This window comes from Octopus sinensis, linkage group LG20 (genome assembly GCF_006345805.1).
Source record: "Octopus sinensis linkage group LG20, ASM634580v1, whole genome shotgun sequence".
NCBI classification, from domain to species: domain Eukaryota; kingdom Metazoa; phylum Mollusca; class Cephalopoda; order Octopoda; family Octopodidae; genus Octopus; species Octopus sinensis.
In genome coordinates this window covers 21,122,074-21,143,553 of record NC_043016.1, presented here as the reverse complement: position 1 = coordinate 21,143,553, position 21,480 = coordinate 21,122,074, and the positions used below count along the sequence as shown (strand labels likewise).

Below are 21,480 nucleotides of genomic sequence, written 5' to 3'. Positions count from 1 at the left end.
TTAGAAATATATTGCATTAGAAATATAAAAGAAATTTCAATAATGAACTCAATATACTGAGCTAACAATCTGCACTCCTAATCATATGTAAAATATGCTAACAATGCATGCCATTATCTAAATCTAGAAAACTAAGCAGTTCATACTACCAGAAAAAACTCAATATATTAATATGAAATTTAGAACAAGATCCCAGCATATGCAACCCCACAAAAATAAATAAAAGAAAGAAAGAAGCTTACAGTGATTAAAAATAGATTTTGATAGTCTTTGAGTTTATTTTCTAATTTAACCTTATCTTCAGGTGATTCTGTTAACCGCATGTTCAATGAATTAACATGCTCTTTTAACTCTTTATTTTCTACTTCATTATGTTGCAAATTTGAGTGTAAAGCTTCATACATTTTTTCAAAATCTGAATATTTCTTCGTTTGGGTAGCTAATTCATTAGACAATTCTGCTAATTTTATTTCATAAGCTGACTGTAATTCTATAAACTGAAAATAAAAGGTAAATATCAATAGAATATGCTCAAATTGTTTGGCAAATATATTACACATGAAAACTAAAGATAGTTTAATAATTCAATTTCTAGTGAAACAAAAATATTTTCTCTTCACTAATTTGACAACTACTTGGCAAGAAACTCAGTTATAATGGACTGCTGATTTGGCCTTAGAATTAACATTTTGTACATATTCTTAAAATTTCAGCAGAAAAAAAATTTACTTTTCCTAAGCACCTTATAAACTTCACTGTAAAATTGGAAGATTCCAGTAAAGCCTCCAAATAAAGAAAAGGCAGAAAAAGAATATTTTTGGCAAAGGTCAACAAATGGGACGTGGATTGTCAATTACCTCAACCACAGTACTTGAATGATGCCTAATTCAAAAAGGATGAAAGGCAAAGTTGACATTGGTGGTATTTGAAATCAAAACAAAGGGCTAGAAAAAATGCCTCTAAACAATTTGTCTGGTCTGCAAACAATTCTACTAAATATATCAATTCCTAGCAATTAGTATTGCCAGGAATTATCATATGCTTGTTATGTAGGTGGCACCACAAAACTATCAGGTCTTGGGTATTTTGCCAAACAAGTGTGTGCATGTGCATAGAAGCATACACAAAGAGCATTTTAGTGAATATGCCCAAACATTTAAGTTCTCTAAGACATTTGTTGATATAAAATGTAAAGAAAAATAAAACAAAAATTACCTTAGTTTCTGATTCTTTTAATTTATCAGATATTTTTATTTGAAGATCTTTTTCTGATTTTAATTGGGCAGCTAATTCTGTTGATTCCTTCATAGCCACATCAAGCTTTTTTTCAAATAATTCTACATTTTTTGTCATTTCTTTCAAATTAGAAACTGGTTCATCAGCCTATAAATATGTGTTATGTAAATGAGTATTTTGCACTGTAAAATGATTTTCTAACATAGCAATTATGAATGCTTAGATATTACATTTCTTTACAATTATTTAGAAAATAAATTATTTTAGTAATTACTTTAGATTTTAAAAATTCAACAGCTTTTTGTTCAAATGTTTTCATCCAAATTGTATGTTCCTGAAAATAGATAAGTTAAACAAATAAAGATTTAGTGTGCAGTGGAAAGTAACATTTCTTTTACATCCGTTTCTCCTTCCTGGAAACCTAGCAACATCCACATTTTTATTTTCAATCATTATTACAATCTAAGACTAGAATTTGATTTTTCAACTTTGAAAATATATGAAACAACTGAATCCTTTTCCTACTCACTAAATCTATTCACAAGTCAATATCTTACCAATGAGTTATCAACAGTTATACTTGGAAAGATACTCTGTAATAGTGCTCTGTCATGTGAAAAAGTATCAGCAGCCTGCACCTGAAGAACAAAATGAGGATTGTTAGCAGTATTTTCAGAATTTATTTTGGATAAGAATTTCAAAGAATAAACTGAATACATTTCCAAATTTAAAAACAAAAAAAATTAAATAGTTAAATTGAACTGGTCTTGCATTTTCCCATAGGTTATTCCTATAAACAAATGACCTTTTGTGAATATGTTCACTGAAACCTAATAATCAATATAAGATAAATTTTATACAACTTACTTCAGCAGTACGTACAGCATCAACAATTTGCTGTTCCGAAGATTTCTCAGACTCATTTAAAGCTTCCATTGCTTTCCAGTTCTTTTTTCTGAGATCCTGAAATATAGTTTAAAATAACAATCATACTTACATCATATATTAACCATATAGGCACAGAGATGGCTGTGTGGTAAGAAGCTTGCTTCCAGCGCATGTGTTGGTCAATGTTTTCCTTGCACTGCTAGGAGTCACATTGTTGTACACCAACATCATGAATTGTCGAACCAGTGAAGCACAACTACAAGACATTTGTTTTTTCGGGATTCAGTGGTGGTTTGTTGCTCGTGTTTATTTATTTTGTCGAACAAGAAACCTCCACTGGGTTCTGCGCATTTGTCTGTCTGTAGTTGTGTTTAAAGTCTCACTTAGCAGTGCGTATTTTTTTTTACCAATTTTGTGCGCTTACCAAGAGGATTACCGAGTTGGCCAGAAGTACCAGGACTGCCAGAATAGTTTGCTGTGTTTTTTGAATTGTTTCTTGTCTTCTTCCTCCCTTCATGCATTTTAAAAAATTCTGTGAACTTTTTCAAAAAAAAAAACATGGCAAAGAAGACAAATAACACTGTGTTGGAGTGGGAGATTGTCTCACCCAAACAGTGGATGAAAGACTTTGAAGAGGGGATGGTGGTGTTAAGGACTTACTCAAAGTCGCTATACTTTCAAAGACTCAAATTGAAAAAGAGTTGGCAGAATATTTGCCAACTATTAAATTCATCCCCAGCAGGGTCAAATATGCAATGGTGTAGTTGCTATTTGACATCCCTGAGGAGGCTCACAAATTTGCGAGCCAGCCCTTAGAGGACAAAGAGATTTTGTTTCTTCCCACGTATAGTGGGAAGAAGTTAACAAGAGCTTGGGTCTGCGGGTTGCCACCCAGGATAGAACCCGAGTGGATAGAGGACACTATCTGCTGGGGTCTGGGTGGCAGTGGATCCAAGCTGCTTAAATTTAAATTTTGCCAGTGGCTGATTGGGCTGGGTCAAAAGCTGTTTTGACCTTGTGGACCCAATCAGCCAAGAATCTTGTTTTTCCAGATTTTTAAAAAATGGCCAGTTGCAGGTACCCAGTGATTCTTGAAGGATGCCTCACCAAGTGTCACCTGTGCCTGGAACTAGGCCACATCAAAAAGAACTGTCCCCAGGACCAGAGTAGGATCCTGGAACAGTTGGTTGTGGAAGAGCCCCCACTCCTCTTCTGGAGGGAGAGAAGGAGGTAGTCGAGGAGGTAGAGACCTCCCCAGAAAAAAAGGGGAAAAAAGGAAAAACGTGGGCAACAATGGTTGCTCACCGAAAGACCCTAAAACTGTGGGAGGGAGCGATAATCCTCCTGTATGTTTTCAAACAATGATATTTCTTATTAATGGATTAACACAGATTTTCAATGTAAAAAGAATATAAAACATAGCACCAATCTGACACAAAGCAATAGGCTGAGATAGAGCAATAGGTTCACTGAAAGAACTGGAACCAAGTATCTTGTTTATTGGATGACCTCTCAAATTAGGTACTTAAAAGCATAGTAATGTCTCAATATACAAGTTAATTTGTTCCCAGAGGCCACTCATAAAGCAGAGCAATAATTTCTCATTGCAGCAATGTTATAAATTGTAATTCATTCCCAGAAATTTATAATACTCATAAATAAATAGCAATAAAACAACAGCAGAGTGTAAAGAATATTTTATGTAAAGTAAAAAGAATGTTAAGCTCATTTATAATAAAAAGTATTATCACAATTGTTTTCTGAATCACTTTCACTCTCACTAGACTTGCGCACACCATCGCTTGTAGGTTCCTTTTTAAAAAAAACAAGTCTAGAGTTGTTTGCTTAGAAGCTTTCTTTCACTCTCTATAAATTTCTTGCTAACATGCAGAAGCATTTGTTATAGTAGCAGAAACTTCAGCACTTTGTTCAAAACTTGGACCTTGTGGTTGAAAAATTTCAGCTCAACATATAAAAGTGAGCTGAAAAATAAACCTTGAATACCCAGGATCTTGTAAAGTAGGTCCTTGTAAAGTGAGGTATTACTGTATTTAAAAACTAGACATGTCACTACAGTCAGTTAGCATAAGATTCACAGCAGTGCATTTAATTGAAGGATTTACTTCTCAAATGTTTCACTTGAGATGAAGTACCTGGCTGTGTTAGTTGTTGGAATACATTATATAGAACTTAATCTAATCTATTATGCTAAGTAACTGATAAATTGCCTTGTAGAGATAAAGATAGTTAAAAATAGGTTTAAATACCTAATTTGAAACTTCCAGGTAATATATAATAATAAAGCACCATCCGTTCGTGTCCGTTGCCAGCCTCGCCTGGCCCTCGTGCCGGTGGCACATAAAAAGCACCATCCGTTCGTGGCCGTTTGCCAGCTCTGTCTGGCACCTGTGCGGGTGGCACGTAAAAAGCACCCACTACACTCACGGAGTGGTTGGCGTTAGGAAGGGCATCCAGCCGTAGAAACACTGCCAGATTTGACTGGGCCTGATGAAGCTTTCTGGCTTCACAGACCCCAGAAGAACCGTCCAACCCATGCTAGCATGGAAAACGGACGCTAAACGATGATGATGATGATGATGATAGTAATCCAACAAGTCTTGTCAGTAAGCCTGTTTTAATCTCCTGTTAAATCTAATATCTAAATTTATTTTTTGAATATAAAACAAAATTTCCTACTCACATCATTTTTAGCATGCCAGACTTTAATTTCCTTTTTTAATTCTTCAACTTCTTTAACATTGTTGTTTAATTTACATGTTATGGCTCTGATTTCATTATCTTTCTCTTCTACTCTGGCTGTAGTCTCAGTCTCATGAGTAGATAATTCAGAAGTTAGCTGCATTATTTCAGAATTCTTTTCTCCAAGACTGTAATTATATTTAAAAAAAAATTAAACTTGAATAAAAAGAATGTTACTTAATTACACACACATCTGTACCCTGCACACACACAAACACACACACACACACATGTACAAAATATTTAGTAGTGGTTACATTTTTTTCTAATATTTATTTATAGTAGAGTAACTTTTCAAAGCTAAATTTTTTATCATTTAGCAATTTTTGAAAATATTTCCTTACACTTCTGAGGTTATTAAATGTACTTAAAGAATAACCAATACAAATAAGTGACTCTTTATTTGAGACAACATCCAGGGCTAATGGCATGATTATATATATATATATATATATATATACACTCAGTCCACTCTGCTAGCCAATGAGAAGAACAGTGTAACAAAATCGTGATTGGCTTTTCTTGTTACAAGGATAATTAATGAAACAGCACAACACAAGATGCTAAGAGTTAATTTTTATACAAAATACCCCTTTCAGAAGGCATCCTTGAGAGATTTAAAGCCTTAAATTGATTGAACAGGAATTTAGTTAAGATATAGTACCAGTACATAAAACCATGGATGTTATATCTATGATGAAACAAAACGATATTAGTTTTGAGAAGAGATAACACTTTGCATGGAGAAGGCACAAAAGCTTGGAGTTGCTAAAAAAATTAGGTGAAAATGTGTGATTTGTAAGGACTGATTAAACAACGTACATGAATGTTGTAAAGTTAAAATTAACAGAAAAGTTCATTAAAAAATCTGGCATACATGTGTTCAATAAGACTTCTTATAACCATTTTTATTTGTAGTTCTCAAATAACAATTCAGACTTGATTTACAATCTTAAGGCCTAAAGTCAGCATACCTGAGACCAATGTTCCAATTATTAATAGAATGCAAACTTAGTGAAAAATGAGCACTGAATAACAAAGATATTCAGATGTTGGACAAGTTATGATTAACTGGATGTTCTATGTAACTTTCATAAAAAAATAATGCATTTGAGCTGGAGGCTAAGCATTAAAAGTATAAGCTGAAGTGTGCATAAATGACACTAAACTGGTATGGTCATATGCATGGAGAATGGATACTGAGGAAAGAAGAATCATGTTCTGATGACAGAAAGTATTTGTAGTAGAGGGGAACCAAAGAACATATAGCAAGAAGGGTGAGGACAAATCTTGAATGCAATGAGAAAGGATTGCAATAAGTGATGATATATGACATAGCAGACCTGTCTAACATCTGCAGGAAATGAACAATGAATGTTAAAAAAATTACAACAGACCTGGCTTTTATCCAAAATATCTTGGATATTTTATTTTTGAACTAATTTGCCAAGAAAAAGTGCATGCAATATAGAAACCAAACTGCTTTTATTACTGTGAAAAGACAATTTTCCACTTATACTTAAAAAAAAAAATTAATAAAAAGCTTTTGTGTTAATGATTTGTCACTTTCAATGTTGCTTATAAAGTAGAATAAACCAAGAAGAGCCTTTACAATCAACTGCTAGAAGTAGCAGCCAAATCTCCCTCAAATCATATCCACTGTGTGAAAAAGAAACAACCCGATTATATCAAAGCAGAAATTTTGACCCCACTCCCCCAAAAAATAAAAGCATTTAGTAAGAAAATCCACTGTCTTGTACTTACATTCGCTCATGTTCAATAAGTGAAATTTTGGTGCAAGTAAATTTTTCCTCTTGAACATCGCCATTTGGGGCACCAGCTGGTTCTTTGTGTTCAAGGGATGCCTCAATTGTTAGAGGATTACTCAGGTGCATACTTGTTTCCAGCAAACGGTTATTTTCCTTTTTAACTAACTATAAGGAACATATTTCAAGAAAACATTGTAGTTGAAGATGCAATACATTTAAAGAATGATGATGCAACAAGTTGACAAAAACAAAGTAAACGACGATATATGTTCATTCAAAGTGACTGAGTGAATAAGATAGTTTATACACAAGTGAGTACGCATGATTATAAATTTTCAGTTTCTTAATTTTAAACCAACTAAATTTTAACTGTACAAGAGTAATAATTGAATATTTAATTTTTTTTTTATATTCGTTGCAATACATAAAGTCTGTATTCCATGAAGTCTATTTTTCAAGTAATGACTGATTGCATTAGCAAAGCTATACCAAGTTTCTACTCAGTTTTGGTGTAATGAAAATTTCACACTTCAAGCATCCTTGTACATGATATGTTTGTCAAATTATTCTTGTTGTTATCTCTCCAGAAATATTGTTTGTGATTTCATGTCTTGATAAAAACCAAAGCACTGTTTTGCAAAACTTTCTCCAGTGCTAATTTTATAAATTTCTACCTTTACCATTTGGATCTACTAACTTGAATCCTTTGCTATAGTCTCTATGCAATCCAGTTTCATCTGGAGCAGTTTTTGAATAATGCCACAACTGTGTTATTCATTAGGAATACCTTTCTGCAAAATGATTAATTAAATGAATTACTTTTGTAGTGCTGAAACAAAGATTTCAGTATTTCCACAAACCGTCCTTCAAAAACCTACACCATACCTTGCTGTCATGCTTTACTCATTGTCTTTTACCCAATTTTTATAAATCACATGTCTATAAATCATTCAATGACTTTTAGCTGGCATTTTTTCACAAGAGGATGCACTTTACAGTTCTCAACATGTAAGCAACTAGTGAAATACCTTCAGGTAAGCTTTTCCAATTGTTTTTTTCTGTCTATATCAACTAGATTCTTCTAGCATTATGTTGCACTCAATAAAACAATAAGCCCTATCAGTTCTCAGGAAACTATGACAGTAAATGCAATATAATTACCTTTAGTTCTTTTTCAACTTCTTTAATTTTTTCATTGTAGTCAGCATCCTAATTAGGAAAAAGGAAAAACTAGAAATTAGTTTCATTTCTGAAATTTGAAGATTAAATAAGATGCAAGTTTACAGTCCTAAATATCAGTTTAATATTTTTGAAAAGAGTATATATTAAGAAAACTAGCTCAAGTTATCTTTCAAAATTTGGAATTCTTAAAAATAGAGAATTTATGTCAGCTTAAAGAAGCAACGTTCAGAAAAAATATATAAAAATAAAAAAGTTTATTTACCTTATTTTCTATTTCTTTATACAGGTTTTTCAACTGAATATTGAATGAAGCACACTGTTTTTCAGCCTGAGTTAAAGCATCATTGAGTTTGCTATTTTCTACACTTAATCTTGAGTTATCATTTTGCAAATTTTTAAGAGACATTTGAACTTCTTTCATTCTCTTTGCATTTGTTTCATTCTTCATCTGGAGGTAAAATTATACATTTATATTAAGTACTTTAAAAAGGATGCACTCAAATGATTGAATAAATGATACAAAGCTACATTCAATGTGCAAACATCCCTCCTGAAACATTTAACAATGCATTTACCAAAAATTAAATTAAATCAATGGGGACTATTTCTTTATATATGTGGTCAGTATCTGAATGCATTTTGCACTACTAGTGCAAGATATAGTTATCCTCATTCTTAGAAAACAGTTAGCTTCAGTATTAAAAACTGTGTTGCAATTGTATAGCACTAAGATATAGACAAATTTTTAGTTATTTAAAAAAATGCTTGGTTCATCTCAAACTAGAAAATACTTTGTACACAGCTTATAATGACTCCCTTTGTTCATGAAAGACCATGGTATTGCACCTAGAAAGTTCTCCAGGTACAAGTTTAGGTAAGGTTGATTATGGAAGATCAGCAGTCACCCTTGCATACCAGCCTCCCCACACCACCAATGTTACCCAAGAGAAGGGCAAAGGCCAATACAGCTTGGTACCAGTGATGTTGCAACTTATATTTACAGCTGAATGAACTGGAGCAATGCGAAATAGTGTCTTGCTCAAGAACACAACACACAGCCCAGTCCAGGAATTGAACTTACTACCTCATGATTGTGAGCACAATGCCCTAACCACTGAGCAATGCACACAGCTCATTATCTTTATTACTATATAAAGGATTTCCCTATATCTAACACAAGTTACCAGAGTGATAATGTATATGCGCTATACTTAATTCTTATACTTTTAGTGTCCTATTGCATATTGCTTTTGTAGCTATACTTGATTAAACTGTAAACAGTACTGCACAAGCTGAGTTACCTCACTAATAATAGTGCCATAAAATGTAGCCACAACACTATAAAATGGTTGATGAACAAGATGAGACAACATAGGCTCAAGAAAACCCTTGTTGAGGATATGACAGTCTCTAGTATTGATACCATGATAAAATGCATCCAGTGACAGAAACCAAATAAAAAGTGAAATGTGTAAGACAGTCTGTCTAAGAGTGTAGTAACTTCAAATAAGAGCCAGACTGATACATCCAGCCCATGCCACCATAGAAAGCAGAAATACTTTCAAATAAGCAGCCTCATTTCATATATTGTATATATATGAACATTTGTAAATGTGGCCAAATTGTAGCTTAGATCATTTTAGTTTCTTAAACCTTGTTTCTATGCCTTTCAGTAGAAAATAAAGAGAAAAAGAGTTAGAGGAAAAGCAAAATAAAAGTATCGCTTATGCCTGAAGCATCAGAAAAAACAAAATGCAATTACGCTTATTGCATTTTGTTTTTGTGTCAAATGATTACATTTTGCAAAGTATGTTTATACAATTAGCATATATTTAAGTTGATAAAAGCATATTCATTCTGCTTAGTAATTAGCTAAAATGTTTACAGTTCATAGTTTCAATAGCCTAAAGTACTAATGATTATACACAATAATATCAATCAAGCAAACTATTAAAAAACAAAAAATTACAATAACTAATTTTTTGGTGGTTGCATTTATTGGCAGGGGTGATAGCTAGTAAGTAGTACAGAAAAAAATTCCTTGCAAGAGCTTTACATAACTGAAGGGATCTTAGCAGAAATAATTAGAAAAGTATTTCAATTTGCAAGATGATATTTCATAGTTTGGTTTTTCCTTGATTTCCTTCAAGATTTGAACTTCAGTCTCTGCAATATGCCAACACTACAACATCTGTGTATATCATTATCTTATGATACTATCAATAATGAGTGCTTTAATAACCAGTAAGGTAAATTTTTCTCAGTTTACTCTGGTTTGAATGTTAACCTGCATTCTTTTTTACCATTATAGCAAAGCTAAGTTATACAAAAAATTTTTTTAAACATCTCAGTATTTGATATTATCCATGCATCCATGCTTAATTACTGAAAACCATTATCAAATCTTTCAAAGTTGTATTTGAATGTTTCTTAAATATTATTTCTTACTTTCTCAAGTAGTTCCTTTATTTTCAGTTCAGATTTAGCTTTATATTTCTCAGAAATTTCGAGCCTTCTTGTGTTTTTATCAAGTTCTTCTTCCAAAATATGAACTTTTTGTTCTAATTTCTTCTCTTCTGAATTATCAACACTAAAAACAATCAAGTAAAATACAGTTACAAACAGAGAGATGTACAAAAAAAAAAAAGTGAATTTAAAAGATAAATTACTTTAGGAAAATTGTTTAACAACTAATACTTTGAATGAAGCAATAAACCAATAGCGTAAATCTTGACTGAAAGCAATCTTCTCCATGTTAACACTTTATAAGTAAGAAATCAATCAATAAATAAATAGACTACAAAAATTTATAAACAATTGTTCATAAATATTTGTGAATAATACTTTTAGTTTATCCATATGTAAATTAAAAATGCTATTAGAATATTTTTCACAATGTCTAATTTGTGGTTTCCATGACGTCTTGAATCTAATAAAAGTCTCAAAATTATTTAAAAATACAAATTTTGATTAAAAAATAGCAAATATTCACAATTCAGTCTATTGTGTGGAAACTTTAGTGCTTTATTCAGAACTGCTAACTATAGTTAAATACCTGGCTAATAAATTTTCTTTTAATTTATTTCAATTATATCCATTTTCTCAATGTTTTGAGTATCAAGTAAAACAATTACAGCTGTGTTTAAAACTTTTGTACAAATGTTAACAGTAACTTACACAGGTCTGGGAGGAGTTCTCTTTAAAGTGTTATTCTCCTAATAAGGAAAAAGAAAAAATATTTTATAGTATATTTTTAGCACAATGCTTCAGTAATAGAGTTTTAAGAATGAAAACTGACATTACTACATTCAGATCTAAACTTAAACCATACCATTTGGTCCTTTTCATTGATAATTAACTATTGTTAATAACATACAGCAGACTAGTCAAGTATAATAGATGAATTAAGCTCACAGCTACCTACTACAATTTCCTTTTAATTTCCATTAGTAACTATGTAACTAGTTTATTTCATTTGAACAGAATGTTGTAAAAGGCACAATGCATACATAAATCAGAGGCCTAATTTGAGCTTAATCAAAAGAAATCAGTAATACAGTAACCAAATTGATTTTAAAATGTATCCACTCTTCTGTCATCAAGCCGTTAAACTTTAGTAATTATAAGTGCAGGCATGGTTGTGAAATATTTTGAGTAAGTATCTTCTACAATAGAACCAGGCTGACAAATGCTGAGTGTATGTTTAGTAGACAAAAACTAAGTAGCTTGTCCATACATAAATGTGTGTGTGTTACTGAATGTTGATATTTCATGAGCAAAAATATATTTATAGTCCTTGTTGACATCATGATCAATCACTCTGCATTTTCAAAACCCTGTGAAATAAGAAATCCCTTCCTTCTAAAACAAAGGTTGATAGCAGGAAAAGCATCCAGCTGTAAAAGCTTGCCTCAAATACATCCATGCTAGCAAATTAAATAACATGTGAATTAAAATATTCTTAACTGAATATGAAGATAAATTTTCAAAGTTTGGCATAACAGAAAAGTGACATAAAAATATATAAATTATCTAAATCAAAAGGAAAAAGAAAGATTGTCTATAACTGCTAGTTATATACAAACTGACTTTTGGTTACTTTATGGCTATCTTAATTTGTTTGGTAGAAAATATCAAAATTAACCAGAACTGTAAAGTAGTTGCTTGGTAGAGTTATAAGAACAAACAAAATGTTTGTGACAGTTACCTATGGTCTTTATGTACTAGATTCAAAAGTTGCAGTCAACACTGCCTTTCATTCTACCTGAATCAATAAAGTACCAGTTAAGAACTACTGGAGTCGATCTAATCCTATAAAGCATTCTAAATATGAATGGAATTATAGTAGATGATAACTGACCTCAATAATTTTCTGATATTTCACCTTGTTGTTCTTGATTTGATTCGAGAGTTGATCAATCTTCTGATTTAAGTTATCTTCAGTCTTCCTTTTTTGCTCTTGCAACTTTTCATTTTGAATACGAAGTTTTTGACACTCTTCTTCATGTTGTTTCGCATCTTTACTTGACTGTAATTTGATCCTAGCCAATTCTTGTTCAATTTTCTCTTTTTCATTGTTTACTAAGAGACAAAAAACAAAAACTGCATAAGTTTAAAGAAACAGAAATGTCTTTTTAGAAAAACAAGAATCTAACAAGACAACACTCTGAAAATAAATTCAAGATATTGAGTTTGTAAAAGTAAGGTATTCCTTTCATAAAAGTACATAAATTTTGCTGTTCTTCTACTGCTAGGTAGCAATCATTGATAATTGTAGTAATTCTCCCTGAAATCATACCTTTTTGTATGAAAATTTTTTTGAAATTATAAACAGAAACAAATTTCAGATTCAGACTGTATTTTAAAACTGAGTAAAAATTAATTTGGAAAAATAGCTGAAATTTTAGAATTGGAGTGGAAGTGGGGAGAATCACTTTTAAAATTTCACTATTGAATTGGGGATTATAATGGTGATTGTTGATTTCTGAACTTTTTTTTTCAAGGCTCCAAGTGTATAGTGCAGAAAAACGCATTGGCCAAAATTGGCACTGAGTGGGGGAGGTAGGTTTGAAAAAATTCATAAATTTTCAATAACGAGTTTTGAAATGCATAGAGCAAAAAAATTGGACAAAATCAATCCCAATGTGGAGGAGGATTCATAAATTTTTCATAAAAAGCTTTCATTTGCAAGAGCAGGGTGAAAAAAAAAATTTGAAAAATTCCCATCAAAACAAAAGAAAATCCAACTTATGTGAGTACTATACTGAAGGTCTCCCAGGGAATTCTATTGTGAAAATTACAAGATTAGGAATGCTCAGCTGAAGAGGGATGCTGGGGACAAGGCTGTATGCAAGGACACTCATGCTTTTACTTAGCTTGACATATCTTTTCAAGCATAGCTAACTACCAGGTGTCTTGGTCCCTTGTCATCCCCTCTGTGAATTCCAACATCTGTAGATCCTTTCTCATCATTTCAACTCACACCCTCCCTCTACAATTAGAGACAAGCACCTCTTGATGCAACCGCCTTTATTCATGCACATTACATGGCCATACCAGCACAGTCTTCCCTGTAGCATGTTACATCTGATACCTCGTATACTCAGATTTATTCTTAAAATACTTACACTGTTGCATATGCACACTGCTATTACCTGTCCTACAGAGAATACTGGCTTCATTTCTTTCAAGCCTTTGCATATCCTCAGTAGTCACAGCCTATGTCTCACTACCATGTAGCATAGTTGTTCATACAAAGGCATCATACAATCTGCCTTTCACTCTATAGGAGAGGCCCATCATTACTAACAGAGTTAGTAGATCTCAGAACTTCACCCAACCTATTATTTTAGTAGCTATGCTCTTGGAACAACCTCCCCCACCACTAACTTGGTCACCTAAGTAATGGAAACTATCTGCTACTTCTTAAGGATCCCTACTGACATTTAAGGGAATCTATTTTATGTACATTCCTGGTGTTTAACGCACCTGCACATCTGCGACATGTAAAGACTTACTTTTTCTGTTAGTCTTCTAGTGATACTGCCGCACCTCTTGTGTATCCATAACTCGCACTGGGTACATCTTATAGTTTCTCTTGACACCCTTTCTACATATCAAGCAGAGCCACCTTCTTGAAGAGATCCGTGATCTGTCTTTTTTATTACTTATTACTTTGGTTGTTGCTAAATTAACTCTTAAGGAACCTTTGATTCCAGTCCATGCTGCTATACCTGGAATTTCTTTAGCTCTGGTAGTGATTCAGCAATAAGAACAGGGTCATCTGCATAGAGAAGCTCCCAAAGATTGCCAGTCTTAAATACCGCAGTAATAGCTTGAAGAACCATGATAGATGTGTATGTGTGTGTGTGGGAGGGAGAACTAAATCCTGGTGGACTCCTATTGTAAATCCTCAAGTATAATTCACATGTTTTCCCCAAAATTTAAAGGTCAAAATCCCTAATGCATACTATATACAAGGTTAGCTATATACGAGGTGGCAAGCTGGCAGAAACGTTTGTGCGCCGGGTGAAATGCTTAGCGGTATTTTGTCTCATTACGTTCTGAGCGCATATTCCGCCGAGGTCGACTTTGCCTTTCATTCTTTCAGGGTTGATAAATAAAGTACCAGTTTCGCACTGGGGTCGATGTAATCGACTTAATCCCTTTGTCTGTCCTTGTTTGTCCCCTCTGTGTTTAGCCCCTTGTGGGTAGTAAAGAAATCTTTATACAAGGTTAAAAATGAAAATTATTTTCTAAGCAATGTCCGAGTCTCTATTTGCTGCCTGGCAATGTTCATTCATTCAGACGCAAAAATACCTTAAGCTAAACCTGAAAGCAATGAAGTCATAAAAGAATCGTCCATAACTTGCAGTAAGCAACATTTATTAAACATTATGACTGTTATTTCTTTATTTTCTGCAAACAAAAGGCACAAAAAAGCTACACGTTTGCATTATATTATATATACAACAATGATAAAGGACATTACCATATACATTTTTACAAACCAAGACGTCATATAGACCTCCTTGACTCAAGTTTTAGAAGGGGTGCGTATTATACACAAGGTTTAGGTTTTACAGCGGTACAGTCCCCTAAAAATCCCCTGCGTATTATACTTGAGGATTTACGGTACTTGCATGCTAAACTCCTCATAGTTGACTTGCTTTACTAACAGCATTCCTGTACATGGCCTGCACAGCTCTCAATTACCACTCACATATCCATAACTGCTGCATTGCCCACAAGATAAGGGAGCAGAGAACCCTATCAAAGGCTTTCTCCAAGGCATCAAAAGCCGGATACAGAGGTATATTTTTCTCCTGCAGTTACCTCACCAGGAAGACATCATCAGTGGTGTTTCTCTCTGTCACAAATACAAACTGCATCTCATCTTTGCTAATTCTCTAATTGAGCTATGACTTTTTCTGCAACATTCATTAACTGGTCCAGCAAGTTGATGTTCCTGTAATTATTTCTGTCTAAGGGATCACCTTTGCACAGTTGACTATAATGCTGCTACATCAATCATTGGGTATGACTCCCTCATGCACAATCTGATTAACTATACAGGTGACCAGGTCATATCCAACTCCAGATATTTTAAGCATCTCAGTGATGATACCTGATGGGCCAGAGGCTTTCCCTGTCTTCATATCCTTAATACACACACACACACATTCATACACACACACACACATACATACACACACATAAAATGTGTATGCATTGAAATTTTGAAATTTCATAATTGCAACAATAACCTTTGAATGTTTATGAATGTGCTTGATATAACTATATCTTTACTTACACAGATTCCTAGTTAGCTTTCGCAAATATTTACATACACAGATCTAGAAATATACTGGAAATTATGCATTTCTTATGATGAAATAACCATTTCACAAACCAGTATATAATTCTAAAACAGTAAATGGAAAGTGAAAGCGAGGGGGAGAGAGAGAGAAAGAAATAAAATTAAATATGCATTGAAATCAGAAATACTGTTGTGATGATGCTCTTAATTTTCCTTTTGTAAATCTCCAATATTCATGGTCATCCTCTTCCACCTGTCTTATCTATACCTGTATCTCTTGCATCTTTCCTTAATTGAGTTACTTCCCATAACATTCAAAAGGCATTTAATGAGGCTGCAGAGAGACTTGGAGCTGCCACTATGAAAGATTGCTAAATGAAGAGAAAGAATGGAAGAGTCTGCCTAATGTTGACCCAACAGAGGAACCAGCTATTTGAATTGACAGTACCTTGGTAGATAAAACAATTAAGGGTATGAAGACAGGGAAAGCTCCTGGCCCATCAGGAATCACTACAGAGATGCTTAAAATATCTGGTGGTGGAGGCTATAGTCTAGTCACTTATATAGACAAGCAGGTAATACATGAAGGAGTCATACTCAATGACTGGTGCAGCAGCACCATAATCAATTGCTACAAAGGTAAAGGTGAGGCATTAGATAGGAATAATTACAGAGGTATCAAATTGTTGGATCAAGTGATGAAAGTCACAGAGAGTGTCATAGCCCAACTAATTAGGGAGACAGGTAGTTTAGACGTGATGCAGTTTGGGTTTGTGCCATGGAGAAGCACCACTGATGCTATATTCCTGGTAATTCAGCTGCAGGAGAAATTCATAGCCCAAGATAAACCTATGTACTTGGATTTTCTTGACATGGAGAAAACCTTTGACAGGGTTCCCAGATTCCTTATCTAGTGGTCAATGTGGAAACTAGGGATAGATGAGTGGTTGGTGAGAGCTGTACAAGCCACGTACAGGAATGCTGTCAGTAAGATGAGAGTTAACAATGAGTATAGAGAAGAATTCTGGGTAGAAGTAGAGGTTCACCAAGGATCAGTCCTCAGACAACCTCTTACTCATCATAATGCTCTGGGCAATAACAGAGGAATTCAAAACAGGTTGCCCCTAGGAACTCCTCTATGCTGATCATATTGCTCTCAGCAGAATCCCTACCAGAATTAGAGAAGAAGTTTCATGTGTTGAAGCAAGATCTAGAATTGAAGAGTCAATTTAGCAAAAACCAAAGTCTTAGTAAGGAAGGCAGTCAAATCACAAATCCCTTCTGGCAGATGGCCCTGCTTGATCTGTAGGTAGAAACTCCATAAGATGTACCTAGTGTAAGCTATGGACACATAAGCGGTGCAGCAATATCAAAGCAAGTTTAACTGGGAAGATAGTTTTTGTGTGCGGCAGATGCAGAAGGGCAATAAACACTGCAAATGTACAGAAAACAGATTCCATCACACGCCAGGGGGAAAAACTAGAAGTAGTTGATAGCTTCCTATACCTAGATGACCAAGTCAGCAGCAGGAGTGGTTGCTCTGAGAGCATAGCTGCTAGAATAAGGGCAAAGTTCAGAGAGCTCCTACCTCTGCTGGTAACAAAGGGTCTCTTGCTGAGAGTGAAAGGCAGACTGTATGATGCATGTGTGCAAACCGCCATGCTACACAGTAACGATAAGATGTACCTAGTGTAAGCTATGGACACATAAGCGGTGCAGCAATATCAAAGCAAGTTTAACTGCTGAGGACATGCACAAGTTTGAAATAAATGAATCTAGTATGCGCTGCTGGATGTGTAATGTCAGTGTGCATACGCCAAAAGCGTCCTGAGAGAAAAGTCGGACATAAGAAGCATCAGATGTGGTAAGTAAGAGAGAAGACTGTGCTGGTATGATCATGTGTTGCATATGGGTGAGGACAGCTGTGTGAAAAAGTGTCACACCCTAATAGTGGAGGGAACCTGTGGAAGAGGTAGACCCAGGAAGACATGGGAGCATGACCTTTGAACGTTGGGCCTCACACAGAGGCAATGACAAGGGAACCAAGACCTTTGGAGATAAGCTGTGCTTGAAAACCCCGGCAAGCCGAGTGAGATCGTAGCTGATGCCAGTGTCACATAACTAGCCTGTTTAAAAGTACCCTTCTATCATCAGGCAATATGTTGTACTTGAGAAGACTTGTTGAGTCAAGTGAAATAGTCATGGCTGATGCCAGTGTCACCTGACTGGCACCATGTATAAAGCACTATTCAAGCATGGTCGATGGCAGTGGTTGGTGTTAGGAAGGGCACCCAATCTTGCTAAATCAGACTGGAGCCTGGTGCAGCCGCCTGGCTTGCCTGTCCTCAGTCAAACCGGCCAATACATGCCAGCATGGAAAGCAGACATTAAATGATGATGATGATGATGATAGAAATAGTATTTGATTTTCAGGGAACAGTTCTTATAATGCAGTCATTTCCTTGAAACAGTGAAAAAAATGAAATTCAGATAATGCATAACATGTTTGAGTCAAAGATTAAAATAGTATTTAGAATACTCCCAACAACAAAAAGACAAATTCATTATTCACTAACAGAGTCCAATATACTTTATGAAATATGAACTTTGTTTCTAGGTGACACATACAAAATAAAGTTAAAGTTGTATGTGCTTAGCTTAAATTTTATAAAAATAAACACTTGCAAAAAACAAACAAACAAGCAAAAAAAAAAAACAAAACAAAAAACAAACCTTTTCTTATAAGTTTTTCTTCAACTTCCTTTGGATGAACCGACACATATTCACCACTTGTGGCTTTCTACAAAACAGCAGTGAACATTTTAATAGACATCCATCTTGTACATAAGTTTCAATTTTTCTAAACTTTAATACATAAATTATAATTACCTTTTCTAATACAGTTTCATTTGTTTTCTTGGTAATTGGCTGACTATCCACCTCTAAAAATATTTAAATTTGAAAAAGGTTACAGAAATTTTCTACATTGATTGTTTAAAAAAAATACAAAGATAGTCAACTCAATTGCTAACAGATATGCTTTTATCCAAGATATAAACATCAATGTAAAAAGATATTCAGATATCAAATATGAACTTTTATTGGATCCAACTTCAATATATGACTTTAGGAAACATTTTTTTCATGCTAAGAGTTGCTGAAACATGGAACAAACTGCTGGCATCAGTTGTTAGTTGTCAGAGCACTGCATACTTCAAAACTTCCATGCTTTCTGAGATTCGCCAACACTACACCTGATTTTCTCCCCTCCATACACATGAGAGCATGTATCTGACTCATACATTGTTTGCTTTCCAGACATTTGTACATTACTGCATATACTTTATACACACTTTCTGACAAGTTGTGGTGCACCTGAGCACTGTATACAATAATTTCATTATATTATATTATATCAGTAATTGCAAATCTTCATAGAATTTAATTTTCATCTAGCAATAGCATTAAATCAGATACAACTGATTAATTGGTAAAACTTTAATCACAGTTGCTGCTTTTAAAGTGGAAAAAGTTTTTAACTTACATAAAATTATTACAATACAAAACACTTATGTACCACAGAGTAAAGTATTACAGAAAAAAAAACCCAACAAAATCTCAAAATAAAAGAAAATATATACAAACAGATTCTTACTCTCAGTAGTTGTTTTTTTTGCCTTTTCTTTCTTTATATATTCTGATTCAGGTGAAGAAGTATTTTTCCCAAAACTCTTCTGAGAAGCTATATTCGAAAATGATTATAAGAGTTACTAACATTACCAAAATAATTTTAAAATACATATAAATTTTATTTAAGAAATTTATAAAGATGCTTTAAATATTTCCCCTTTTGTAGTAGAGTTAAAAGAAAACACAATATAGTAAATGCTAAAAGCAACAAGGAATTAAAGAATGAATGACTGTTCAAGTCGTGACAGTTGACAAAGTTATAGTGAAGAATATTAAAGTAACTATCAGATATATCCAGCATTCCTTAGGATTAAAATGGCACAGTCTTTTATTATTTTGCTTCTTTCAATCATGTAACTTCAGCCATGCTGGAGTACCAATGGCAGCTGAAGAAATGGACCCTGGGATTGTTTCTTTGTAAGCCTAGCACTTATTCTATCTGTGTGTGTTACCAAATGGCGAAGTTGCAGAGACGTAAACACAGCAATATCAGTTGTCAAGTGATGGTGAAAGTACAAAGACACACACAATCAGATACACATAAATTTCTGTAAATATCTACAAACATATACATATGTACATGTATACATACATACATACATATATATATATATACAAAAATACACACATATATATTTATACATTATATATATATATATATATATATATACACATATGCCAATACATACACACTATATATATATATATATATATATTACACACAGACATATATATACAGACACACGCATATAAACACACACGCATATATATATACACACACACATATGCATATACACACACATATATGCATATACACACATATATGCATATACATGCATATACACATATATACATACATGTATATACACACATACATACACACACATATACACATACATATACACATATACATACACACACATATACACATACATATACACATATACATACATATACACACACATACATACATATACACATACATATACTCACACATACATACATATACACACACATATATACATACATACATATACACATACATATACACACACTTATACATACATACATATACACATACATATACACACACATATACATATATACACACACAAATATATATGAGCAAAACGCCCCCACCCCTCTCCCTGACGGTGCTGAGTTGCCAAACATTTAAACCAAATTTTCTCCAAACAACTTGTCCGACTGTCCCATAGGCTTCCCTTCTGAGAAACATTGATTTAACCTAAATTTGAGACACCAGCAAAAGAAGAAATAAAGATAAACTTTTTTCTATTCCAAAGAAAAACGATTTTATTCACTCAAATATGCAACCGAAGAGTTTAAAGTACCAGTAATGATAAGGCTGTTGACTGGGAGAACACAAACATGGTTTAAACAGTAAGCTTGGCAGGAAAGAAATGTGCCTTTAAGCAGTACAAAAATAAAAAAAAATGGAAGGTGCAGTTATGTACAGGCTGACGGAAGAAAAGCAGGAAAAAATGGCTTTATTGATCGTATTCTCACCTGGAAGCGACCTTTGTAATTTTTTCAAGACTTATACAAGCCCTCATACTGTCAGTATCTATATATCAATTTGAGTGCTATCAGATGGAAGATGCCCGAGATCCGCGTACACACACACACAGACAGACTGGATTTTATATAAGAGATACACACACACATATATACACATATATATACAAACATATATATACATACAGATATATACACACATATATACACATACATATATACACATACATATATACACACACACATATGCAAATAAATATATATAAATGCATATAGATATACATACACACACAAATACATACACATATACATACACACACACATATATATAGACATACTGGCTTCCCAGACCCCGAACCGTCCAACACATGCTAGCATGGAAAGTGGACGTTAAACGATGATACATATACACATACATACACACGTATATATACATATATACACAAGTATATATTCATATATACACATGTATATATATACATATATACACAAGTATATATTCATATATACACATGTATATATACATATATACACATGTATATATACATATATACACATGTATATATACATATATACACATGTATATATACATATATACAC

The 21,480-nt window shown here is 33.5% G+C and overlaps 1 protein-coding gene across 1 annotated transcript in view; it reads right to left on the bottom strand.

Annotated features, from left to right (window-relative positions):
* Positions 1–21,480, bottom strand: part of LOC115222539 (kinectin) — a 32,136-nt gene that overhangs the window by 9,030 nt on the left and 1,626 nt on the right. The window contains exons 2-16 of the mRNA XM_029792796.2: positions 19,310–19,396; positions 18,544–18,596; positions 18,388–18,454; positions 12,196–12,416; positions 11,013–11,050; positions 10,284–10,425; positions 8,098–8,283; positions 7,815–7,862; positions 6,649–6,818; positions 4,826–5,012; positions 2,104–2,199; positions 1,794–1,874; positions 1,511–1,570; positions 1,216–1,383; positions 243–497 (exon numbers count right to left, since the gene is read on the bottom strand). Coding sequence (XP_029648656.2) covers positions 243–497; positions 1,216–1,383; positions 1,511–1,570; positions 1,794–1,874; positions 2,104–2,199; positions 4,826–5,012; positions 6,649–6,818; positions 7,815–7,862; positions 8,098–8,283; positions 10,284–10,425; positions 11,013–11,050; positions 12,196–12,416; positions 18,388–18,454; positions 18,544–18,596; positions 19,310–19,396 — 1,859 coding nt within the window. The remainder of the gene's footprint in view (positions 1–242; positions 498–1,215; positions 1,384–1,510; positions 1,571–1,793; positions 1,875–2,103; positions 2,200–4,825; positions 5,013–6,648; positions 6,819–7,814; positions 7,863–8,097; positions 8,284–10,283; positions 10,426–11,012; positions 11,051–12,195; positions 12,417–18,387; positions 18,455–18,543; positions 18,597–19,309; positions 19,397–21,480) is intronic.